We start from the raw sequence: 27,912 nt of genomic DNA on the forward strand, positions 1-27,912 counted from the left end.
GTTATATACCACATTCCAATAGCAGCCACAAGCGAAGCTATGGGATATTGACACAAATCAGATGAATCCAACTGAGTGAGTTTAAGCCTCTGGAAGTACTAATGACTTCACTGGAGCTGTAGCTAAACCACCTAACAGCTCATCCTGTTCCAGTAGAGGTGTTAGTATGGAAAAAATGTCTGGAAAAGGGGAACCTTCCCCTGGAAACTAAATCAGTCCAGGGAACTGACTGCTTCATGGGGCTGCTGTCTTGCTTGAATCATTGATGAGTTAGACCTAGGAGAATTTCCAAACAGGAACAAACACCTGTGCATATACTCTCTTCTCTCCCACCTCCACCCTCCCCCCAAAAAAACCAAACTAGAGTCTTTCTGAAGATCTCATTGGGTCTTACTAATGGCCATTCTAGGACCTAGCAAATACCCTGTGCCCATGAATCTAGATGCAGGCAAGCCTAATTACTGAACATGTGGTCTGAGTGGTGGAAATAACGACAGTAATGATACCCTAGGCCAAACCCCAAATGAAAAAGGGGTCTAGTTCCAACAGGAACTATGGGGCAAGGTTACTAAAACACTGGATGCTAAAGGAAGAAAAAAGTAGCAAGACAAGCAGCACTTTTGTGTGGATGTTTCCAGAGCTCCGGGCAGAGATCTGGGCACTGAAAGCTATCACCCTCCTTCCCCTGAAAGATGTCCTTGTATACAGATCTAAAGGGTTCCAGAGGGGAGTATGGCCAACATCCATACATTTGGCTGGTTTTAGCTCATCAGGGGATCTGGAGCATCAAGATTTGAGAGGTTGGAGCAAACATGGAGCAGAGCAAAGGACTTGAACTGTAGCAAAAAAGAGAATGAGTAGTCCTTGTCTCTAGGGGAATATCAGGGAGGAAAATGCAGGGTGAGAGGATATAGGCTCTTTCCAAGTTTCCTTATGTCACTATCCTGCCAAATGTAGAGTATGAAACTGTGGCTGATGCTTCTCATTGGGCACTGTACACTTTCTGCCACACTAAGGCCATCATCTCTATGTATTTCTTGAATATTTGCACTTCCTGCTGGATAAACCCCTTCAGCTTCCCATATGATGCCTCAAAGAAGTTGTCTACTGAGGACAGCTAGCACTGATGGGCAAAAGAAATTCACTCCATAAATAATTATGCCTAAGGACTCAAAATTCTCTGGGTAAACTGCCAGTTTAAAAAAATATCCTTCCTCTCTTCAGAAAAACCCTGAAAATCTAGATATTTAGGAAAAACAATAAATAATTCTTAGCTTTTCTTCTAGGAATCACTATTTTTGTGACTCCTATATTTCTATCTTGTATGCAATGATGTGTTGGTAAATGTGTTACAAAAGGTTTGGGGTTGGGGGAGAGGAATCCACATATGGCACACTTTTAAGTTCAATCTGCATTATCAAATTTTTCCCTATCACTTTCTTAAGACTAGACAATCAATAAAATAATAAATCAACTCTAATTTGTAGCATTTGCAGATTTCCTAGGTATAAAAATTCCAAAAATTTAACAACTGGCTCTCATATGAGCTGGTTCAAGATGACCCCAGAATACTCCTATCTATAAATTTCCTACTTTTAGATCTCAGGGTAAAGACCAAGTTTCTGAATGTCTCAGACTACGTAGCAAATATAAGGAAAAGTAAGTGCACCTCTACTTTTTCACACTTTGTACTGATCCATTCAAGCTGTCTAACGAGGATATAGAATGTCCATACTTCTCAAGACTTTCATTTGTTTTATAGGTTTCCTTAGCTGTGCCTGAGTAAACCAGAGGGTTTTCTAGCCATTAGTAAAAAGCTCTTACATTACCAGGTAATCAGCTCATACTTTACACACTTCACTGGTTACCATTTTCCAACTCTTCCCCTTCAAGGCTGCCGTTGAAATACACGGATGTGGGTATGGATGTGGGTGTGTGGTGAGGAGAAAAGGAGGGAAGAATAAACAGGCGTTCCTAATCTTCTGTTGTCCTGAACTGTTTGTTTAATTAAGAAATAAAACCAAAACTACTTAACTTCACTGCAGTCCTTTATAATACCTTCAAATATTAAAATGCAGAAATAAGAAACTGATCCTTGAGTACGGTCTTACATAGATGCCTATGAATGTACATGTCTATATATGAGTATGATTATAGACAGATCTAAGTATATGTACATGTATGTATATAAATGCACATGCATGTGTGTATGTATGTACAGACATGTATACAACACATATATGCACACATACATGTATATACAGATATGTGTCTACATATACATACATACATACACACATACATCTCCGAACTTAACTGCAGCCTTTGGTGGGGGGAGAGAAGGAAGGGGAGAAAAAAAGAACAAAGTAAAAAGTGCACAGCAGAAAATAAAAGAAAGCTTATAAGAAAACAAAGAAAAGATGGACAGCTCTGAACACAATGTGTAGTATTTATTATATAGGCTTTCTTGAAACAGAAATGTATTGCTATATATTTTGAATCCACTCTTACATTCTGCTATGCACATGGCAATGCTTTTTTCCTTTTCTTATTTTGTATTTAAGTTTATAATATGTTTCTTTTTCTTTTCCTACTGTTAAAAAAAGAAAGAAAGAAAATGATCCTTGACACTAAATGAGACTAAGATAAGTAAATGTAGTAGTTCTAACCTCACTTGGAGAGCAAATTAAGGGTAAAGTCAATAGACTCAGGTATCAGAAAAGAGACTATTGCTGTTCATATAGGATATTGGCAATACTAATACACACCTCAAACCAGTCAAGTTTTTATCTTTAGAAGTCATGCCTTTCCCTCTTGTGAATGACTGACAAATGCCAAGAAAGAAAACTAAAGACCCATACCTATTTAATGAGACACAAGGCTTTCATTCTGTGCTAAGGCCTTGTGGCTATGTCACAAACAGTTCCCATTCAGTTTTGGTAATGATCTAATTCCACAGAAGCCAACATTTTGGAAACTTTGTTTCTAAACCTTCTAAACCTTGTTTCTATCCTTTGTTACCTCCTCTAGACTCTAAATGAAGAGGATATGTGGGGCTATATTCTGTATGTCTGGTAGAGAGGTTGTTCTTTCTTCCACAATTGCTGCTTGAAACCCTCTATGAGCTTAGTACCCAAGTCCTGGCCTTCCAAGTTAAGAAGGACTTTGAAATGAAGAAAGAGGAGTTGTTACTGACTTTCTAGTCAGTTTCAGAGTCTAGCCATCAAGTCCATTTGCAAAACTGTCACTTGTCACAAACTCAAACAAAGCTGAAATTGACCCATCCCTTTTCTCTTCCTTTTCCTTTATTTTCTTCATACTGATCTTCCTTTTCCCTTCTCTCTTTAGTATGCTAGTCAAGCAAAAGTTCTGGGAAGACCTAGCCTCAATACCATCTTCTCCACCAGCTATGTACAGATCCTCTCCTCACCAAAAAGGTTTGTTCTGGGATGGGGAAAATACCCCAAAACATAGGCACATAAAATGTAGAAATATCTAAATATATCACCAAATCAAACAGCAGTCTAGAAATACTCAGGACCAATTATGTTCACTGCCTCAATTCAATCGATCTTTAGCTACAACAAAGAATCACTAGAATTTTACTCGGAGGGGCACTTCCTGCCTAATAAGAGACAAAACAAGCAACTCCTACATACCTACTCCAGCAAAATCCTGCTCATACCCTCCTTCTTTCTTAACTAAGCAATACAACCAGAAACTATATTAAGCGACTTTTTCCACTACAGAATTGCACTACAGACCCCTCTAGCAAAATGAGCACCAGTAGGACCAGAGAGGGAAATGGCGTAGACTGCAAGGCTGTGTATCTGGAGTAAGTAAAAGTGTCTGAAGAAGCCCCAGTGGGATCAGAAAGACCCAGAGTAGGGACTCTGGAAGCTCTGGAAATGAATGGAAGCAGTGTGCAGTGAACATTCGAGTAGTGCCCTATTTCTCAGACCACAAGAGCCAGGGCACTTAATGTCCAAGAACTAGGTGGCCTAACCCTGGGAAGCAGAGGTTAGCATAAGAACTCAGGAGACCCACAGTGAGGCGGACCAGTGGGTGAAGCCCTTCCCTGTCATAAAGTCCCAATTCAGGTACTAAAGCTGGAGAGACACTGATTAATATAAAAAATGATTACAAATCTGAAAATACTCCCAAAGATGCTAGTAAACAGCTAGTTGGTGCAGTGGACAGAGCACCAGCACTGGAGTCAGGAGGACCTGAGTTCAAATCCAGCCTTAGACACATAACACTCACTAGCTGTGTGACTCTGGGCAAGTCACTTAACCCCAATCGCCTCATCAAAAAATAAAAAGAAATTTAAAAAAAAAAGCTAGTAAAACTGTGAGACTCAGAGAAAAAAAAAGAGGATATTCCACAAGGACTACATGAATACTCAGAAGAAATGAAACAAGAATAGTTGAAATTGGACGTCATAAATTTGTAATGGACCTCATTGGTTTTTTAACTATGGACAGAAGAGTTGAGGACTGACACACCACGAATGGTAGCAGGTCAAAGAGTTAAGACTTTCAAGGGTGGAGGAAAGTTTACAGATGAACTGGCTAACGACAGGGTCAATAATGTGAAGGAAAGAAAGAGGCCAGAGTAACAGTGAAAAACTGGGAGAAAGAAGGACGGACTAGAAGTCTCCATGAGAATGAAGAATAGAGAGAAGTGAAAAGACAAGGAAATTCAGGAGTGAAAGATCATGGGGGGTGACACAGTTGGGCATGAGAAGGATGATGAGATCTAAGCCACAGCCATCCTTTTTGGTGACTAAGGTATAGTGAAGATATGAGTGGGTCATGGGAGCTACGGAGACTGATGAACTGGGAAGCCAGGTTGTTCAAAGGATATCAATACGCATGCTGAAAATGTTGAAAGTCCCTAAGCATGAGGGGTTAGAGCGGGGAGGAACACTGTAAGTCATAGACAAAAATATCAGATTCTCCTGGGATTCACCTTTGCATGTCTGGAGATATGGCTAGTTTTGAGTATGACTAATGTGTGGAAAAGGTAGAAAAAGAGTGTAAGTCAGAAGGGAGAAAATTTCTTAAGTCATTAAATTACGGGGGGCTTTTTTTGGTTGATTTGGAGAAAAAATTAATAAAGATTTGATCTATATTTGGCAATATTTCCATCCCACCTTAGTTGAAGAACTGTGTTTTTTCTGGCATGGAATTGTGATCAACCTCATTAAATTGTTCTAAGGTTTAACTCCTAACAAAAATAACTTCTTTAAAAAAAAGTGAACAGACAAAAATGAAACTCCGGAGGAAAAAAGTAGCTTATAAAAAAAAGTGGTACACTTTATCCAAGAAACAGCCTCCTTGAAAACTAACAATTTCATGAGATAATAAGAAATCTTAAAACAAAATCAAAAGATTGAAAAAAATAAAAGAAAATTAAGATAACTGATATAAAAAAGCTTGGCCTGGGCATGGTGGAGTACACTTTTAATCTCTCTTACTGGAAGAGGCTGAGGCTGGTGGATTTCTTGACCTTGGACTTTAACAGGGCTAAGTCAAACAGGTATCTGAAATTGGGCATCACTATGGGATGCCCCTAAGAGTAGGGGACCACCAGGCTGCCCAAGGAGGGATGAATTGATCTAGGTCAGAAATGGAGATCAAAGTTCCAGAAATACCAGAAATACCAAAAATTATATTTCAATATAATGGTTTTGTTTCCCTTTGAAATCCTACATATTTCATGCATTTAAAAGCATTCTGAGAAGTTTACAAGTTTTTACCTGACAGCCAAAGTAGTTCATGATACAAAAAAAGTTTAAGAATCTTGTGAGAGAGGGTCATGAAGACACAGCACAGATGAACCTCAAGAGTCAGGGTAGGGCCTAAACCTGGAGAGGTAGAGGTCAGGGCCACTGCTTAATAAATCAATATTCTCAGAAGACTGAACCTTTGTTTCCTCAGTTATTTCATCTTTCATCCACCACACTCTATAGTAACTACAAGCAGAAATCCGAAGGAAAAAAATGGATTTTCTACAAGAACTACATGAATGCCTAGAAGAAATAAAGCAACAGATTTAAAATAACTCTGCAGGAAAGGACTGGAAGAAGAATAAACAAGTGTGAACCTTATCCAAGAAATGGACTCCATGAAAAGTAGAATAAACCCGACAGTAACAAATGACTCCATGAAATATTAAGAAATATTAGGGAAAGAAACCCACTTAAAAAATTAGAAAAATATATCTGATTATCAACAAAAAATAATCTGGAAAACAGGTCAAAAGGAAAAAAAAAATCAAGAATCATTAGGCTACCTGAAAGCCATGACCAAAAAGGGGCCTAGACATACTAATTAAAAAAAAAATCATAAAGAAAAGCTATGGAGATCTGTTAGAACCAGCAGGCAAAATGAAGGCAGAGAGAACAGACCAATGGAGTTTCTTCGTAAAAAGAACTCTTAAGTAGAAAAGTCACAGGAATGCTGGAGCCAAAACTCAGAATTCCCATGTCAACACATCAAAAGAAAAAATATGACCTGTAAATGCTACAAGTATCCACAAAGAAGTAGGTCAAGTACCAAGGAACCACAGTCAGAATCATACCTGGCAGCTTTTATCATAAAGAGAGAAGAACTTATAATACAATATTCCAAAAGATAAAATATATAAACTTACAAGTAAGAATAATTCAACCTGCAAAAGAACTCTACCTAACCTCAGGTACACACAGAGATGGCCAAACTCTTGATCTTGCCATGACCCATATGTGTTCCCCTTCTGAGTTTATGAACTTTGAAATTCCTTTATTTGATCAAAATCTTGTTATCATTCCATCTCTCCTTCTGTCTTGTAGTGCCTAACCTGGTTCTTTGTTTTCACTGTTACCTCCAATTCCTCTAACTCTCAAGTTCTTTCTCAGACCATTGCCTCTGCACAAGATATGCTCTCCTCCTCCTTTCTCCATCTGGCAAACCAGTTCGACTCTCCTCTGTCCTCTTCTTTCAAGTCTCTTAATCTAATAAAGAAATTGCTCTGCCAAGCTTCAGCTTTGGATCACTCCCACTATCCACTGTTTTTCCTTCTACTCACATGCTAGTGAACAAAGCTAGAGAAAATCACGAAACTATGTTGACTGGGTCCACTACAAATTTATGTTACATAATCTTTTTTTTTTATTAATTTATTTTGATTTATCAACAATCACTTTCATACGCTTTTGAGTTGAAAATTTTTCTCCCCCTTCCTCCCCCCCCCCAAGACGGCACACAATCTGATATAGGCTTTACATTTACACACCCATTAAAACATACTTTCACATTAGTGAATTTGTAAGTAAAAATTAAAACCAATAGGAGGAACCATCAGAAAGATGAAACAAAACTCAACAGAAGGTAAAAATAAGTTGATAGTGATTCGACTTCCATAGTTCTTTCTTTGGATGTGGACAGCATTTTCCATCCCGAGGCCTCTGGAGATGTCTTAGATCCTTGTAATGCTGAGAAAGGTTCAGTTTAACAATCTTAGTCACTGTATAACATGGCTGTTATTGTGTACAAAGTCCTCTTGGTTCTGCTCACTTCACTCAGCATCAGACCATATAAGTCTTTCCAGGTTTTTCTGAAGTCAGCCTGTTCATCATTTCTTACAGCACAATAGTATTCCATTACATTCACATACCACAACTTGCTCAGCCATTCCCCAATTGATGGGCATCGTCTCCATTTCCAATTCTTTGCCACCACAAAAAGAGCTGCTATGAATATTTTTGTACATGTGGGTCCTTTTCCCATTTGTTTGATCTCTTTGGGATATAGCCCTAGAAGTGCTATTGCTGGATCAAAGGGTATGCACATTTTTGTATCCCTTCGGGGATAGTTCCAAATTGTTCTCCAAAATGGTTGGATCATTTCACAACTCCACCAACAATGTATTAGTGTTCCAATTTTCCCACATCTTCTCCAACATTTATCATTTTCCTGTTTTGTCATGTTGGCCAATCTGATAGGTGTGATGTGGTACCTCAGAGTTGTTTTGATTTGCATTTCTCTAATCGATAACGATTTAGAGCATGTTTTCATATTATGTTACATAATCTTAACCTGCTCTCATGGTGACAAAGCAATACTTTTACACCTCCCATTCACCACAGTATCTTTTCCAAACTTTCTGATCCCTCTTCAAACTTCCTATGCTTCCCCCTACCCTGCTCTCATAGCTGAAAACCTTGCCTCATATTTCACTGAAAAACCTGAATCAATTCACTAAAAGCTCCCTTCCCCCTTCATCATTTCAACAATTGCTTATATTAACTAACATACATATATCTATATTGCTTACTATATGCTAGGCATTGTCCTAAGTGCTTTACAATTACCACCTTATTTGATTCTCACAACCACTTTGGGAGATAGGTGCTAGTATTATCCCCATTTTAAAGATGAGGAAACTGAGACAAACAGGTTAAACGGACTGCTCAGAGTCACAGAGCTAGTATTTGAGGTCAGATTTGAACTTAGGTTTTCCTTACTTCATAACTGCCACTCTAGCTACTGCACCTCCTCACTGTTCCTATCACTCAGATGCCTTCCACTACTAATTTCTAACCCTAACATTACCAGGTGGCCCTTTCTCCTTGTCAAAGCTAATCCCTCTGCATGCACAAGTGATCCCATTCCATTCTCTTCTCCATGAGACTGCCCCTTCTAGCATCCTCACTTACTTCCTGTCTACTGACTGATTTCCAACTGTCTAAGAACAAGCCCATGTCTTCCCCATCCTCAAAAATTTTAGATTGATCTATCACCTCTAATTATCATCCTATATCTCTTGTCTCTTTTGTGGCTAAACTCCTTGAGACAGGGAGATCTACAACTGTCATCACTACTTCCTTTCCTCTTACTTTCTTCTTAATTTCTGACCTCATCATTCAAATGAAACTATTCTCTCTAAAGTTGTCAATCTCTTAACAGCCAAATCTGGTGGCCTTTTCTGAATCCTCACGCTTCTTGACCTTTCTACAGCCTTTGACATTGTTGATCACCCCCTTCCCTTCTCTGTACCTTTTCAGGACACTATTCCCTCTCGATTCTCCTGTCTGACCACTTCTTGGTCTCCTTTGCCAAATCTTCAGTCAGATCATGCCCACTACCCATAGGTGGTCCCCAAGCCTCTGTCCTGGGCTCTCTTCTTTTCTCTCTAGTCTATACTATTTTGCTTGATGATCCCATTAGTTCTTATGGATTCAATTATTATCTCCATGCAGATGATCCCCAGGATCCACTTATCCAACCCCAACCTTTTCTCCTGATCTCCAATCTAACATCTATTGGACATTTGGAATTGGATGCCCTATAGATATCTTAAACTCGATATGTCCAAAACTGAAGTTACTATCTCCTTCCCCCAACCTTTCTGTCTTCTTAATTTCCCTATTACTGTGGGCAGAAACCACCATTCTTCATATCATCCAGGCTTGACTCCTCATTCTTCTCATCCTTCCCATATCTAAGTAGTTGCCAAGTCCTTTGATTTTTTTACCTTTATCACATCTACCAAATATACCCCCAATCCCCACCTCTAACATTGTCGCTATTCTCATGCAAGCCCTTATTACCTCATTGAGCTTTCTAAAATGTAGATCTGATCATGTTACACCCCTATTCAATAAACTTCAGTTTTATAATTCCACGATCAAATCTGTTTGGCTTTTAAAGCCCTTTATAACAGGATTTCTTCTTAAATTTCCATAGCACTCTTACTTTCTCTGAGATCTGGTGACACACTAGCCTCCTTGCTGTTCACCAAACATGATATTCCAATCTTTGGGCTCTGTACATTTTCATTGGCTGTCCTTCATCTGGAACCCTCTCCCAAGTTTCAACTCAATTCCCATCTTCTACAAGAAGTCTTTCCCAGGTTCCCTTAACCTTAGTATTTTTCCTCCAAGATAATTTGTCATGTATTTATTTTATTTCTGTTTGTATGTTCCCTCCCACATTATGCTGTGAGCTCCTTGAGAGCAGAAACAGGTGGTTTTTTTTTGTTGTTGTTGTTTTTTGCCTTTCTTCATATTTTCAGTATTTAGCACTGTGCTTGTCACATAGTACTTAATAAATGTTCGCTGACTTATCTCATTGCAAAGCTGAGTATAATCCTATTGGGGGAAAAATGGATCTTTAACGGAGTAAAGAACTTTCAAGCATCTCTGATAAAAAGACCAGAGTTGAGTAAGAACACTGAAATATGAAAACAAGAGTCCAGAGAAACCTAGAAAAGTAAATTTATTTAAGCAACTTAAAGTTGTATGCTATAGTGCTAACATCCTAATGGGAGAGAAGAAACAAGTTTTCCTTTAGAACCTAAATATCTTGAAAGAGGATTGAAAGAGTTAAATGAGAAAAACAGGGGCCTCTGCTTTGAGGAATTAAAGAAGTAAAAGAGAAGTGAGAATAATAGAAATGCACTATTTCTGGGGTGTGTGAGAAGAAGAGTTTTCAAAACCATGGAAGGGGTTTGGGAAAAGGGGATCAGATTCATTTCACTTCTATGTGAAACTGACAAGGAAGAGCTGAACACAGGGAGTGCTGTGTAGAAAAACACCAAATTCAATAGGGAAATAGGTGGGAAAGGAGGTAGTAGGTGGGGATGGGATAAAGAGGGAGTATAATATTGGAGAGTGTAGAGTTGCAAGAAAACAACTTCCTCAAAGGGGGAAAAGAAAGGGATCAAAGAACTCAAATCTAAGGGGGTGCTTTAGGTAGCCTCTTAGACAAGTGGAGAGTGGCTAAAAAAATTGTTGCATATGCATATACAGTGGAGTTTTAATGTGCCATAAGAAATGATCAATGAGGATTTCATTGAAATTTAGGTAGTCTGAACAGATGCAGAGTGATGTGAGCAGAATAAGGAAAACAATTTATATGAGGACAGCAATATTGTTTCAAAAAAATCAAGAAACAAATTATAATAACTTTGAAAGAATTGATCAATGTATCATCTCTTCAGGGCCTATCATGAATAATACCCACCTTGGGACAGATGTGATAATTCTGGATATGACTAGTGTGTAGAATAGTTTTTGACCAACCTTATTAATATAAGGTTCCCCCTCCTCCTCCCTTATTTCTCTAGGTTTTTTTATTTAGGGGAAGTGGTAGTTATCAATAGTGATGGCAAAAAAGAGGGCTACTGGATCATTTTTAAAAATTCATAGAATAAAACTGAGGTTCAGAAAGAGGGACAGATAAGCAGGGCAGTTTTGAAAGTAAGGGCACAGAATATAGTATATACTTTTTAAAAAAGCAAGTGGTATAAAATGGAGATACACAATACCATACAGAATCCACTTTTTGTGTTCTGTCCAATGTACAGAAATCATCTCCTTTAGATGTTTAAAAGTTTGGGATTTTAAAAACTCAACAAATTATTTAACAAAAAAGAGAAAGAAAGAAATTTATTCAGGTAGGCACTCATGCTGGGAAAAGTTAGCTATAATAAAATGGTTTTAAATTTTATATAAGTAGTGCTGTTGGAGTACAGCATTACTCAACAGAACTGTCCATAAGTAAAAAAAAAAAGTTACTGAACTCCCTGAATTCCTCAGGCTGCCATAATTCTAGCCAAATCAAATCTCTTGTGTTTAGGTTAGAATTGTACTGATTTCCTAGTGGGATGTTTTTGTTTTCACTAGCATTAGTCCACTGACCCCAGGTTGGTTTGCTTCACATTTACTCTTACACTTGCATGAGTATGGATCATAATTTATCAAACTTATTTCAGACTGGTTGCCCTAAAACTATCCTCAAGACATTCAAAGAGTAATTTGAATTTTTTTATTTTCCCTAGTACTTGGAATAACTCAAGTTACTGTAGACAAGCAATGAATCCTATCCCCAAGAAATGCCTAGATTAAACTTAATCCCAAGAGTTTTGGTGTGAGATAGGTTAGTTTTGGCAAAGCAAAATAAAAATGTTTGAACTTAATGTGGCAGACTTCCTACTGCTCATTAGCAAAGTATCCATTACCAGCTATGGATATGAAACTGCTTTTCAACTACATATGGATGTGGCAAGGGTAGCTATGGGAAACACTTTAAAGTATAGTTTGGAATAAAGGCAGGAAATATATATATCCTTAAATATATATAAAACATATTTAAATGAAAGAAATTCTACCATACCTGAATGGTGGGGCTGGGGGAAGAGATATTAATGCTGCTTTTGGATTTTCTAAAGAACAAGGGCTTAGGTAAGGTTGTATTTTCAAATTTCACAAAGTCATTTTCAGTCTTTAGCTTCTTTTTCTTCAGTGGGCTGAAAGTTGAGCCACTTCCCTACCAGGAAAGGGAAAAAACACAAAACAAATCATGACCTGACACAACAGTTCAGTCAAATCTATGTATCTCTCAGGTAGAAAGTGACAAATCAGGATCCCAGTATAGACATCTAGCTGAACAGAGGGAGAGCCCCAACTGTTCCAGCTGGGCTCTATTAACACTTTTGTCTCCCTTTTCACTTTTTTTTTTTAAAGATTCATTTGCTTTACTAGAACCCAAATTTCATATGCAAAAATTGTGTACTTTTCTGGCATTTTATTCATCCACAGAGCTGAGGTCATGTTGATAGGACAGTCAAGAAGTATTAAGATATTACTGATAAGAAGGAGGAATTCCTTTAGGCAGTTTTTGCTGAGTTGCTACGACAGATCTAATGCTGAGAGGATACAGGGGCTACCACTCTTTAGATACAACCCAATACCACTGAGAAAAGGATGCCCTTCCCTTTACCTACAAACATATACCACCTTACCTCCTCGACCCTGGCAGCCCTTTCTCCCACCAGCAATGACCAAACTTCTTGAAGATGTTGTCTGTGTTTACTGCTCCTAGTCCTTAACTCTTTATGGTCTAGAAAATGAGCTGAGACTCCATATGGGGTTGCAACCCACAGTTTAAGAAGCACTGAAGGGGTCGAGAGAAGAAACAGTTTAAGCAGCCCTGGTCTAGATTAGACTTTCCTCACAATTCTACTGAAAGGACTCTAAGCTAAGGGGTATATCCAATGACCTTTCCTCAGTTACTCATTCTATCTGACCTGCAGTATTAGATACTATTAGACCTCTGTGCTTTTCAAAACTTGCCTCTCTTTGCCTTCTCAGCACTACAATACCCTGGTTCTCCTACTTCTTTCTTGGTTCTAACACTGACTGGTGGGAGGGAGGGGGGAGAAATAGAAATGATGGGGGTGTTAAGAGTAGCTGAGGGCAAGGGGAAGGAGAAAATAAGGGGAGAGACAGGGAGGGAAAGGGAAAAGGAGGGACTGATTTAACCTGGGTTTAAATCTTGCCTCTAACACTTAATGGTTAAGTGGCATTGAGCACATTACACAACCTCTATGTGCATCAGAGACTTGGTGCATTGTCACTCTGCATGGAGAAATTTACAGGTTGTCTGGTGAGGGATATTTTTTACTAGATCTATGATTTCATCAATCAATTAACAACTATTTATTAAGTACCTACTATATTCTAGGTACTGGAGATACAAATACAGTGTGCTGGGGCAGCTAGGTGGTGTAGTGGATAGAGCACCAGTCCTGAAGTCAGGAGGACCTGAGTTCAAATCCAGCCTCAGACCAAACACCTGACACTTACTAGCTGTGTAAACCTGGAAAAGTCACTTAACCCCAACTGCCTAAAAACAAAATCAAACAAATAGAGTGTGTCCCATTCCAGGCAGGGTAGGGTGGATGAGGGGAGGGTAGGGGGAAGGCGGGAGAGAATATGACCAGCGCAAAGCCACTGACTGATGTGGCAGATGGAGTATCTTTTGTGAGGAACAGAGAAAAGGCCAGTTTGTCTAGACAAACTAGTTACATGCAAAATATGGTGAATTGGCTACTACAGTTCACTGAAATGACTGGATTGTCATTGAGAGGGATTGGATTATTTTACGATCAAGAAACAAAATGTTTATTTCATTTTATTATTGTAAGCCTGTGGTCAACTTAGAACTATCTCCTAAACTTTTCAGTTATATCATAATTTCATCCCCCCTGAACCAAACAGGAACAGTGAACCAGAGCCATGTAAGAAAAAAGACCCCAAAAAAGATACCCCTGAGAATGAAACAGTTGCATTCTTTGGTGTAGCTGAGGAAAGTGGCATGCAGCATGCCCCATCTACCAACACCCAAAACAAAAGAAAAGGGTCATATTTTGTCAGGATGGGAGGCAAGAGCAGTATGCAATGAATCTGAAAAGACCAGGTTGTAAAGGGATTTAAAAGAAAAACAGAAGAGTTGTTATTTTATCCTAGAGGCAACAGGAAGCCCCTGAAGCTTACAAATAAGGAGTACATCACCTCTATGCTTAAGAAAATCACTTTGAATTGGAAATTGAGGGGATGCCCATCAATTGGGGAATGGCTGAACAAGTTGTGGTGTGTGAATGTAATGGAATATTACTGTGCTATAAGAAATGATGAACAGGCAGACTTCAGAAAAAACTGGAAAGACTTGTATGGACTGATGCTGAGTGAAGTGAGCAGAACCAGGAGAAGGCTGTACACAGTAACAGCCACACAGTGCAATGACTAACTTTGACAGACTTAGCCCCTCTCAGCAATGCAAGGATCTAAGACATCTTCAAAGGTCTCATGATGGAAAATGCTATCCACATCCAAAGAAAGAACTACGGGGTTTGAAAGCAGATTGAAGCATGCTATTTTTTTTTCTTCTGTTGAGTTTTGTTTCCTCTTTCTTATGGTTCCTCCTATTGGTTCTAATTCTTCCTTACAACATGACTAATGTGAAAATGTTTAATAGGAATATATATGTATAGCCTATATCAGATTGTGTACCTTCGGGGGGGGGGAATTTAAAACTCAAAAGCTTATGGAAGTGATTGTGATAAATCAAAATAAATTTAAAAAAAAAGAAAAGAAAATCACTTTGGCAGCTTTGTGGAGGATGGAATGGAGAGGGAAGAAAGCAGATTTCTTCAGTGAGGAATGTTCCCAGATCAACCCCTTCTCCAGGGCCCTGAAGGGTGAAAAGCCTGATTACAAAGCTAGTGTTCCACCCACAATACAAAGCTAACTTTCTCACAGAGATGTGAGGTATCTACATACATACACATCAATGACTTGTGATTGCATTACTGAGGGTATTCTCTCTAAGGAGGTAATTCCAACTTCTCTGACTTGGTAGATATTTCAGAGCTGCTGTGGTTGAAAATTTTATCACTCTGTGTAGAAGTTAGAGTAGGAGGGTGACATATAAGCCATCCTTGCTTGGATTTTACTCTGAGGGTTTCAAATCAATTCAATCAATGTTCGCTAAAGGCATAGATGGTATTGTGCCAGGTACCAGAGATTCTAAAAACTGATTCCACACTGACGTTGATCTTAAGTAGTTTATATTCTAATAGTGGTATACAAAAAAATTATGATGTAACTGAAAAGTATAGGAGATAGTTCTAAGTTGACCACAGGCTTATAATAAAACGAAATAAACATTTTGTTTATTGACCATAAAACAATCCAATCCCTCTCAATGACAAAATCCAGTCATTTCAGTGAACTACAGTAGCCAATTCACCACATTTTGCATGTAACTAGGTTTCAGTCTGATACTAAACCAGAGCTTTCCTATCCTCATAGATGCTGAAAATGCACAACCACCTTGAAACTGTATGCTAAAAAATGTGTTGGTATATCACAAGGACAGATAAATGTATAAAAATGTCAATTGAATGCCACAAATATTATAATATTTAAAACAAGGCAATAATATTTAAAGAACAAGATTGAGTCTTTCTTTTTAGTTTACACCTGACATCTGTATACAGAATGCCAGGACCATTAAAAAAAAGAGGGCAATAAAGCCACCCACCCATCAACATGTTAAGTTTTTTTTCCTCCCATGTGCAGAAAAGACTCATGACTGACTGAGTTAATGACAAAAGTTAATGAGTTAATAGTTTTTCGTTTTGCTACACATTTGTATCATTTTGTAGTCCATGGAGCTGTCATTATATTTTCATATATGGTTATTACTAAGACTGATCTGTAAACTGTTAGCTTGTTCCAATTACTTCTTCATCCCAGAGGTCTATGGCATCCAAGAACCATGCCATGATAGCAAATACTCCAGAGAAACCAAGGAAGCCACTCTGGAGAGTTAACTGGGATCCTGTAGGAAGCAAACCCTACCCCCAAGAACATGTTTTTCTTACCGTAGACTGGATTTTCTTCAGTTCAGCCTCCAGAGCTCCATTCGTTTCCACCAAATTGAGTACCTCCTTTATTTTCTTCCTCTTTTTCAGAAATGCAACTTTTTGATTTGGCAGGCCAGCAGGCTCAAGAGCATCCAGCTTCCCCTTTTTTTTCTTTAACCTGACACCCTGGGTCAGGAGGGATGGGCAATCCCCTTCTCCAGCTGGACTTTCTAGCAAACTTTCTCTCTCTGACCGAATTGCCACCAATGGGGATAAACCATTGCTACTGACTGTCAGAGCCCCAAGTTTCCGCTTCTTTTTCACTATTTTGACCCCACCTACTGGGGTACTGCTGGTGACAGGGTCCTGGGCAGCAGTACTACTAGGGCCATTTTGAACAGCAGAATCAACAGGTGGCATCCCCATCTCTGGAAGTTCTTCTAGGACCTTTAAACTCTTCTTTCTTGGCCTTTTCCTTTTGTTTTGTGTGTTGGTAGATGGGGGATGCTCCATGCCACTTTCCTCAGCTATACCAAAGGATGCAACTGTTTCATTCTCAGGGGTATCTTTTTTGGGTTCTTTTTTCTTACATGGCTCTGGTTCACTGTTCCCGTTTGGTTCAGGGAGGATGAAGGCATCACCTGAACCTGAGTTTTCAGGGTGGGAATTATTTTTCTTTTTCTTTCTCCGTTTTCTCTTTTGAAGGTTACATTCACTTTCTTCCTCAGGCATTGAATTTCTTTGGCTTGCACTGCCCTGCAATCAAATCAAAATCAATAAAGAAGAGTATCAGTAAACAGATGAGACTCCAGGTAACACAGATTCTGAGGGAGACACAGAGGTCTTATTAGCAACGAAGTTGTTTTTTTCCCTCTTGATACTACACTGTAATTCTACGTGGTTAGCATGCATCTTGTGAAAGAAACTCTCAGAGAAACATTTGTGCTGGCATTCATATCACAAATGAAAACTGGGAATGTCTTTTTCTAGTTTGCCTCAGGAATAGCTGATGATCATCTTTCTTTAGAAAACTGTAATAAAAATGCAACTATTTTGACAAATAGGTTTTCTCTGGGTGTTTTTAATCCCAGATGAATTTTCGTGAAATGTTAAAACTGGTAAACTCTATTCAAAAAAAAATTTTATATATATATATATATATATATATATATATATATATATATATATATATATATATATGTATCTCCAGTACTTTCTTCCTTTTTTCTCGAAATGAATAAATAAAAACTACTAGCAGCTTCCACCAACACCTGTAGTAAAACTTTAGAAATGATTTCCTTGTTTTTCCCCGTCTTGTAAGTGAAAAATTTTACCTTTACTATGATAAATTAACAGTTAATCAAACAGAAATGGGCATAATGGATCTGGGTGTGGTACAATGAAAATGGCACTAGATTTGGGGTCAGAAGACCTTGTTTAAATCTCTGCTCTAGCATTTATCTTTCTGACTGTGGGCAAGTCACCTCATCTATGTGGGTCTCCAATTTCTGATCTGTAGAATGAGGTTAGACAGATGATTTCTAATTTCTCTTCCAACTCTAAAAATCCTAGGATCGCTTTCCTACTTTGTGCACTTCATTTTGGTTTTTCAGCTTTACAGCTTACCTTTTTCTTTTTCTAACTTGGCTTTCTCTGTAAGTTTATTTCTTTTTTTCTTACGCCTTCCCTGACTAAGGGTGTGGTCATCTTCATCTGTAGAAATGTCTTCAGGGAGACTGATCTGAGGGAAAATGCCTGCCAGACATAAAGTCATATACATCAATAATGCTATTTCCCTAAGCAAAAAGTGCTGTATAAATGTTAATTCATGACTCTCAGACATTCCATTCCACCCTACTTTTCTCCCGAGAGCCAGCATTCCCCTCATTTAAAAAGCAACATATCAGGAGGAAAACATTTCATGGACCTGTAAACCAGTGAGGATTAATAATCTTAGGAAAACTTTATTTCTGCAGTAAACAATCATACAGCTCAGTCCTAAAATCCAGAGGGACCATACTTGAGACTGAACAGGTAACATTAGTCTTTATACTTGTCAAACCTTTTTCTAGACATGGTATAATTTTTGAATGAGCATATAGCAAACACAATGGTTTTAGTGATGCAGCTGCTTTATTCTTTGAATTTTTGAGATAAGCTTCTTTCCCCTTCCTCATCCACCCTTTCCAGTGGAATAGTGAATAATTTACCAATCTCTGGAAGAAACTTTGAAAGGTAATCCCTTTCCCCTAAAGACAGGACCAAACCTAAACCACCCTAAACTAATAAAGATTGACTTTGTTCTTAATCAGATCCCTAAAAAAGTAGACTCTAAATATTTTACAGTATTTCGTAAAAATCAGCAGGTCTCTCTTCTTGAAACATGTAAACTGGTTCCTGATGGTGGTAAAATGCTAGACATTATTATGGTATAAGGCTTATGAAAAGTTATTAGGACATGTCCAAACAGCCACATTACAGGTAATAATTCAACTTTTAAAAAAGAAACTGATTACTTATAGAAGAACATTCTACAAGTTTATAAGTCTCACCTTCAGATAAATCTTGAAACCTGGAAGAGGAGAAAAAAAATTTTAAGATGAGTCCAGTGTCATATGTAAAAAAAATAAAACAAAATCAAGATTACATTTTAGCAACACAGTTATTTCCACAATTGCCAAATTCCAATTTCCCCTAATTTTTATTTTTAAAACAGTGGGCAGGGTTTGAAAGGAGATGGGAAGAAGAGTTGGAAAAAAAACCAAACAAACCAACTTTCTTTCTCTGGCACCAATTTTTTCATCTTTATCACAAAAGATCATAAACAGTGTGCTCCAAAGACCTTCTGAAACAAAGATCTAGTCACTCAAAAAATAAACCTACTAAAGAATTCCTGATTACTTTTTCATCTGTTGGTTGTAAACAGCATAACCAGGGACTTAAGAGCTTTATTTCAGAGCCATAATTATATTGCTAAATAAAATGAAATTCACAGCACACAAAAGAACTGACAGTAATTCTGCTCTGTGTTAATTAAGCCAGGGGGTCCTGGGAGTTAAAGAAATATCAACAGCAAGTTTTCCAATTAAAGTTTTCCATTTTAAATGCAGCTGAGGAAGAAAATGAATGTAACCTTCAAAAGAGAAAACGGAGAAAGAAAAAGAAAAATAATTCCCACCCTGAAAACTCAGGTTCAGGTGATGCCTTCATCCTCCTTGAACCCAACGGGAACAGTGAACCAGAGCCATGTGAGAAAAAAGACCCCAAAAAAGATACCCCTGAGAATGAAACAGTTGCATCCTTTAGTGTAGCTGAGGAAAGTGGCATGGAGCATCCCCCATCTGCCAATTATTTCCGAATAAAACTTACTTTTTGACTAATTTAGAGAGACGTCTCCTATTGAAGGGTGGTGTGTTTTTTCTGCTGGTCACTTCTAGGAGTCGGTCAGCAACAGCTTTGTAGTCAAACTATTTAAAAGGAAAATTAATCAAAAAATTGAAAAATCCTATCTCTGAACTTAGGTTTAGCACTGGGAAGGACTTTAGATGAATAAAAATGAGAGAGAAAGAAAGACTCAGAAGCCTTAGGTTCCAATCTCAGCTCTTCCTTTTAACAGCCAGTAATTATAGTTATTTAATTTCTCTGGGTCTCAGTATCCTCACCCAATTCAATAAACATTTATTAAGCATACAAAGAACAGGGGATACAAAAACTGAAGAAAAATAGTTGCTGCCCTTAAAATGCTCACAAATTCCTGAAGGGATTAATATGGATGCAGTTAAATTAACATATTTGTAAAATATGGAAGTTGGATGAGTTAATCTCTAGGATTACTTCCAGCTCTGAAATTTAATACTTGCCTTGCTTAATTTGAAACAGCAAAACTTTTAGAAAGGAACTGGCAGGGTTTTAATGTAAACTAAGCATTGGGGGAAACTTGCCTTTTCTTTTTCCTTGGAATCCACAAACGTACAATTTTAATTTAGGAATATCTGAAACTTGATTATAATGGTTTAATTAAGTTATTAAAACTTTTGAAACTGAATATTCAGTAATGTTTAATAGAACATAATTAAGCAAGTCTAGTTTCATTTTTTCCCCCCAATTTCATGGCGTCATTAAATAAACCCTTTTCACAAATGAATGTCATAGGGAAATTAAAAAAGGAAAACAGACTTCTGGTCAAGATGCCTAGATATTGGGCATAAACCAGTATTTTAAACCATGCACCAAGATAAAGTCAAAATGGATACATTACCTAGATATAAAGGGAGATAGCACAAGAAAATTAGAACATGGAACATATTACCTATCTGACTCATGGATAGGAGAACAATTTATGAATAAACAAGAGATAGAGAGCACTGTGATTTGTAAAATGGATAATTTTGATTATATTAAATTAAAAAGTTCTTGTACTAATAAAATCCATATACCAAGATTAGAAGGAAAACAGAAAACTGGGAGGAAAAGCTTCATAGACAGTCTGCCAGATAAAGATTTAATTTCTCAAATATATAAAGAACTTTGTCGAATTTATAAGAATACAAATCATTCCCCAACTGATAAATGGTCAAAGGAGAACAGCAGTTTCCCAACAAAGAAATCAAAACTATAGTCATATTTAAAAATGTTATAAGTCACTACTGATGAGAGAAATGCTTAAACAACTATGAGATATCTTATACCTATCAGATTGGTTAAAATGACAAATGCCCTTCAATTGAGGAATGGCTAAACAAGTTATTTCAGTTGCCTTCTCTAGGGAGGGGTAGAGAGAGAGAGGGAGAAAAAAAAGTGCAGAGAAGAACAAATGAAAATTGAAAAGGATCCACAGAAAAGCTAGGTAGTTTTGAAAACAATGTGTAGTATTTATTATGTAGTTTTTCCAAAAAGAGTAAACAGTCTGAAATAGAAATCCATAGTTTTATATTGAATCCTCTCATTTATGCTCTGCTGTGTACACGGAAATGTTTTCTTTCCTCTCGTTTTGCATTTAAGTTTGAAATGAATAAAAAAATAAAAAAAAAAAACAGGACTTCCTGAACACAGGCTGACCTCCCAGCTCTAATATAAATCTACTGCAGCAAAAACATAAAATTTGTAGCAGACCGAATAATGATAAAAGAAATACGATTAAAAACTACACTAAGAGATTTCTTCCACTCAGAACTTGACAAAAAGTCCAATGGCAAGAAAAAGGTGCCAACGGCACAGGCAAATTAGCCAGCAGTCTCCAATGGGAGCAGAGATGTCAGAGTAGAGACATTTGGATCCTGAAAGTCTCTGAATCCAGAGCCCTACGACAGTTGGAAACCTATAAAAGGAACCATGGAGGCCTTGGAACAGTAGGTAACCGTAGAATGAATGGGGCAGTGCTCAGACTCAACAGTCCAGGAGTCCAGAGATTCTGAGGTCCCTAATACTCCGTCCTGAGATGCCAAAGAACTCTGGTTCTCATCCTGGAGTCTATGAAATTTTTTTGAAAATATTTTCATAATTGATAATTTGATAAATGTTTTGATAATTGATAATGTGGCAATTGAGAGCTGGTTTGTGTTGCATCTTATGTATTTTATGTTAGGCATTTAAAACAATTATTCTGAGAAAGTATATATTAGGCTTTATAAGACTGTCCATGATAATAATAATGATGACAGCATTTATATTTCACTTTAGACTCTTTATAAATATTAATTCTTTTTTATCCTTACAACCAAGCTGGAATGTATACATTATTATTATTATTATTATTATTATCATCATCATCATCATCCTTATATTAGAGATGAGAACACTGAGGCAGACAGAGGGTAAAGTAACTTGCCCATGGCCATACAGCTATAAAGTGTCTGAAACTGCATTTGAACTTGGGTCTTCCTAACTCCAGGTCCAGTATTTCTATCTGTAGTACCACTTAGCTGTCTCATGACCCAAAAAAGGTTAAGAGCCCCTATCAATTACTGTTCAGTCATTTCAGTCACATCTAACTCTTTGCAACCCTATTTGGGGCTTTCTTGGCAAAGATACTAGAGAGGTTTGCCATTTCATTGTCCAACTCATTTTACACATAAGGAAAATAAGACAAATAGGGTTAAGTGACTTGCCCAAGGTCACAGAGCTAGTAAGTATCTGAGGTCAAATTTGAACTCAGGAAGATGCTTCTTCCTGACTTCAGGCCCAGAGCTCTATGTATTGCACCACCTAGCTGCCCTAACCCCTATCTAAGAGGACCCTTAAGTTTTAAGCATGTTGAACCTACAAGACTTAGAATTCAAAGCAGGAATGTTAATAGCTAGCATTTACACAGCACTTTTAGGTTTGCAAAGCACTTAATAAATATCTCACTGGATCCTCACAACAATCCTGGGAACTAGTAGGTGTTCTCCTTTTTACAGATGGGGAAACTGAAGCAGAGTTCAGTGTCTTCCTGAGGTCTAGTGCGCTATTCACTGTGCCATCTAGTTGTCTGAGATAGACCAAGAAGGACTGACCACCCAAAACAAAAGGGCAGAAGAAGAGGGAGCCTGGACTTTGCAAGTCCAAATTCAGGAACTAAGGCTAGAAAGATGTATAAACCAAGATTTCAACCAGAAAAATGAAGAATTATTGCAAATCTAAAAAATCCCCCTAAAGAAGGGGTATAAAGAGTAACTTTATAACAACTGCAAGAAGGAATTCAAAGGAAAAAATGGATTTTCTTTAAGGACTAGAAGAATGAAGCAGCAAGAGATTAAAAAATAAAATAACTCTGTAGGAAGAATAAATAGGTTAGAAAATAAAATGTGTGAACCTTACCCAAGAAATGGCTCTCTGAAAAGCAGAATAAACCAAACAGAAATCAATGAATCCATGAAATATTATGAAATATTAGGAACCCCCCCCACCTGGGAAAAATGGAATAAAATATACGATATCTAATTATCCAAAAAAAGACCTGGACAACAGGTTGATGAGGAAACACACACACACACACAAAAGTGAGAACCATTTCACTGCCTGAAAGCCATGACCAAAAAGGGGCCTGGATATCTTATTTTAAAAAAATCATAAATGAAAGGTAACCAGATCTGTTAGACCCAGAAGGCAAAGTGAAGACAGAAAGAACATACCAATGAATTTCTTCATAAAAGGAACTCCAAATGTAAAGTCCCCTAATACTGGTGCTAAAATTCAGAACTCCCATGTCAACATGTCAAAGAAAAAATACAAGTATCTACAAAAAAAGAGGTCAAGTGCCAAAGAACCAAAGTTAAGATCACACAGGACTTGGCAGCTTCTCCCAGAAGATTAGAGAACTTTGAATACAATATTTCAAAAGGCAAAAGATATAAGCTTACAACAAAGAATAATTTAACCTGGAATGGAACTATACCTCATCTCACCTACAAAAAAAGATGGTCAAATCCTTCATTTCACGATGACCCACGTGTGCTCCACTTCCATGTTCATGAATTTTTAAATTACTTTATCTGATCATCATCTTGAGAGACCAAAGAATTTTCATTAATGCCAACCATATGTCTTAAGAGAGAGATATTTCTGGACATGACTATGGTCTTGTTTTTTTTTTCTTCACTGTTTGTTATGGAATTTATTTTTCCTTCTCTGTTTTTAATGGGGAGGTGGTTTAGTGACTAACAATATAGCTAACATTTATAAAGTGTTTTAAGGTTTGCAAAGGGCTTTAAAAATATTCTCATTTGATCCTCACAAAAAGGTATAGGTACCATTATTATCCTCATTTTAGAGATGAGGAAACTAAGGCAGACAGAAGTTAAGTGACTAGTCCAGGGTCACACAAATGTATGAAGCTGGATTTGAACTTTGGTCTTCCTGATGCCAGGTCTAGTTCTCTATCTACTGAGCCACCCAGCTGCTAACTGATTGGTTAGCAAATGATACCAAAGGGGAAAAAAAAGCCACTAAAATATTTTTTAAAATGTATAGAACAGAATAGAAGGTTTAGAAGGAAGCAGAGACAAGCAGGGTTCTTTTGAAAGTAATGCCTATAATTTATTACATACTTTATGAAAAAACTTTTTGCTGTTAAAAACTATTTAGCTTTTTTTAAAGAAGTTCAAAAATTGGAATTAAAAAATTTAAGAGAGGGAATATTGCTTAATTGGATTTGGCTCTGAATCAAATCAAGTAAGCTAATAACTTCCAGCTTCTTAATGGTAAATCTATATACTATGTGATGTGAAAAAAGCCACCAACCTGGAGAAGTGGACTTGTGTCTTCAGAGGTACCGTCATCATCCTTTTCCTCTTCAACATTCCATCCATCTCTTCTTGTTGAATATTTGCCTACTGCTGGCAAAACAAATCCAAGATATTTTACAAAAGGCTTGAAATATCAAGTACCTAAGAATTACCATTTGTAGAAGAACTTAAAAATTCAAGCAGAAAATTGATAGTTTTTACTGATTGTTCAAAATTTCCCAAAGATTAAAATTTTTCCAATTGTTCAGCCACTATGGTTAAAGGAAAGTTAGAGATATCACATACATTTCTTCCTTTCTTTATTCAGCCTGACTTTCTACATAAGCAGCTGAAAATACACTATCACAAATTTCCTCCTTTAAAAATATTTCTATAGTGCACACAGATCAAGGAAGAAAGAAAACAAACATTTGTTAAGTGCTGAATTACAGGCACTGTGTCTAAGTACTGGGGATACAAATGTAAGCTAAAAGAAAGACAATCTCTACCCCCAAAAGTGCTTACATTCTAATGGCAGGAGATAACCTGCAAAAGGGAGGCAAGAAGGTGTCAGGTGAGGGGGACATGACTGTGAAGTCTAAAGAAGCTAGGAACAGGGCCTGGAGGAGAATAAAGGCAAATCAGTGTTAGTCCTTCCACAAAACGCAGCCTTCAGAAATCATCACCAATGGGCCTTGTAGAGGAATACCTATGGTGAGTGGAAAGAGAGTCCGGGGCACTTGGGGAGAGGGAGGCTGTTCTAAGTGTGGAGGCTTCCCAGACACGGAGGTAAATACCAGGCAGCAATAGAGGGGACATGATTCTGAATTTCAGATAAAGTCAGGTCTTCTCCTCTCTACCACATTCATCCTGCTAAGAGCGCATTTGAGGTCTTAAGGTTATAGCCAAGTGTAACTCCCCAGCAAAAATGTTAACAGTTCAGAGATGAAACAATGATCAATAAAACCAAAGGGAAAAGCTGGAAAACTACAGTGCAGGGCTGCACAAGAAGATGATTACCTCATTATCTTTCCCTCCAAATCCTCCCCTCTTCCTAACTTCTTTATTTCTATTAAGGGTACCACCATCCTCCCAGTCACCCAGGCTTACAATCTAGTTGTCATTCTCAACTACTTACTAAATCATCTCCTGCCCCATTATCCAATGTGTTGCCATGTCTTGTTTCCACATTTATAACATTTCTCCTATATGCCCCCTTCTCTTCACTCACACAGACACCACCCTGGTTTAGATCCAGACTAGTTAAAAAAAAAAGTTTATATTACATTTCAAACATTTTTTTAAATTCAATTTTCAGGCCTGAATTCTCTTTCCTCCCATCTTTCCGTCTGTCTCACTGACAAAAAATAAAATCTGTTGCAAACATGCATAGTTAAGAAAAGAAATTCCTGGATTAGCTATGTCCAAAAAACCTCCACGTTTCAATTCACATTCTGAGTTCATTATCTCTGGAGGTAGACAGCATGGTTCATCATGAGTTCTCTGGAACCACGGTTGTCATTTCATTGACCAAAGTTCCCAAGTCTTAAAACTGTTTGATTTTCCAATACTGCTTTTCTCCTGGTTCTTACTTCACTTTGCAATTAGTCCAAGCAAATATTCCCAGGTTTCTCTGACCATTCCAGTGCTTCATTACATTCACATACCATAATTTAACTGATGGACTCTCCCCACCCCCACCCCTCAGTTTCTATTTCTTTATCACCATGAAAAAAGCTGCTATAAATACTTTTGTACATCTTCTTAGGGTATAGACCTAGTAGCAGTATTACTGAGTCAAAAGGTATGTACAGCCTAACTACTGCAGTGACCTGCTAGTTGGACTACTTGTCTCAGGTCTTTCCTTACTTTCATTAAACTGAAAAAGTGATTATCCCAAAGCACAGATCTGACTACGTCCTTCTTTCAAAAAACTCCAGTAGCTCCCTATTACCTCTAGAATCAATTATAAAGTTCTTTATAATCTCCCTTTCTTCCTTTTCAGTCGTCTTATTCTCCTCCACATACTCTAAAATCTAGCGATGTCAGCTTTCTTGCTGCTCTTCACTCAAGACACTTCATCTCCTGACACCATGCTGTTCTGCTGGCTGTCCCTAATGCCAGAATCTTTCTTCAAGACTCAGCTCAAATCTTACCTTCTACAAGAGACCCCTTCACTGCTTCTGCATTCCCTCTAAAGTTACCTCCCATTTACACTATATATGCCTTGTATGCACAATGTTGTTTGCATGCTGTCTCTCCCATTAGATGGTACAAAATTCTTGAGAGCAGGGACTGTGGTATCAATCATACATGTGAAATAAGGCAAAATATATTTCCATATTTTCCATGTTGCCAAAAAAAAGGGGGGCAGGAAAAATAAAATGAAAAAATTATCCTTCAATCTGCACTCTGACTCTACCAGTTATTTCTCTGGAGGTAGACAGACAGCATTTTTCATCTTAAGTCCTTTGGAATTTTCTTGGATCACTGCATTGGTCAAAACAGCCAAGCCATTCACAGTTGATCATTATACAAAATTGCTGTTTATTGTGTACAATGTTCTCCTGGTTCTGCTCATCTCACTCTGCAATCAGTTCATGTAAGTCTTCCCAGGTTTTTCTGAAACCATTCTGTTCATCCATTTTTATAGCACAATAGTATTCCAACACGATCATATACCACAACTTGTTCAGCCATTCCCCAACTGATGGGCATTTCTTCAATTTCCACTTCTTTGTCACCACAAAAAGAGCTGCTTAAATATTTTTGTACATAGAGGTCCTTTTCCTTTTTCCTTGATTTCTTTGGGATACAGATCTAGCAGTGGTATTGCTAGGTATGCAGAGTTTTATAGCCCTTTGGGCACAATTCCAAATTTCTCTCCGGAATGGCTGGACCAGTTTCATAATTCCACCAATAGTGCATTAGTGTCCCAACTTTTCCACATTTCCTCCAATATTTTTCATTTTCCTCTTCTGCCATGTTAGCTGATCTGATAGGTCAGAGGTTGTAAGTCAGAGTTGTTTTAATCTGCATTTCTCTAATCAATAGTGACTTAGAGAATTTTTTTCATATGACTATAGATAACATTGATTTCTTCTTCTGAAAACTGCCTGTTCATATTCCTTGACTAATTATCAATTAGGAAATTAAGTAGATTTTTTGAAACACAAGCACAGAAGACAAGACAAACCTAGTACTTTAAAGAAAGCTGAGTGGGTTAAATAATGAACAAGTACTTTAATTTACATTCTAATAGGGAGAGAAGAGACAGGTCTCCCTATAGAAACCCACTTCTTCAAGATTCACAGTGAGTACAGAAAGACGAATGCAAGGCTTAGATGTGATTTTAAGACAAGAAATAAAAGGAAAGGAAAGGAAGGAATATATTAAGGCAAAAATGAAGAAGAATGGGGAAGAATTTACTATTTCTCATAATTGGGTCCAAGATAAACGTTTATAAACATAGAGAAGGGAGTGGGCATCCATCCCATGAACCTCACTCTTA

The 27,912-nt window shown here is 37.6% G+C and overlaps 1 protein-coding gene across 1 annotated transcript in view; it reads right to left on the reverse strand.

Annotated features, from left to right (window-relative positions):
* Positions 1-27,912, reverse strand: part of RRP1B (ribosomal RNA processing 1B) — a 55,413-nt gene that overhangs the window by 6,054 nt on the left and 21,447 nt on the right. Inside the window, 7 exon segments of the mRNA XM_078146498.1 lie at positions 12,162-12,314; positions 16,216-16,924; positions 16,926-16,953; positions 17,824-17,952; positions 18,750-18,769; positions 19,567-19,664; positions 24,418-24,512. Of these exon segments, the coding sequence (XP_078002624.1) occupies positions 12,162-12,314; positions 16,216-16,924; positions 16,926-16,953; positions 17,824-17,952; positions 18,750-18,769; positions 19,567-19,664; positions 24,418-24,512 (1,232 nt within the window).

This window comes from Phascolarctos cinereus, unplaced genomic scaffold (genome assembly GCF_003287225.1).
Source record: "Phascolarctos cinereus isolate Bilbo 61053 unplaced genomic scaffold, phaCin_HiC Scaffold_726;HRSCAF=1367, whole genome shotgun sequence".
NCBI lineage: Eukaryota > Metazoa > Chordata > Mammalia > Diprotodontia > Phascolarctidae > Phascolarctos > Phascolarctos cinereus.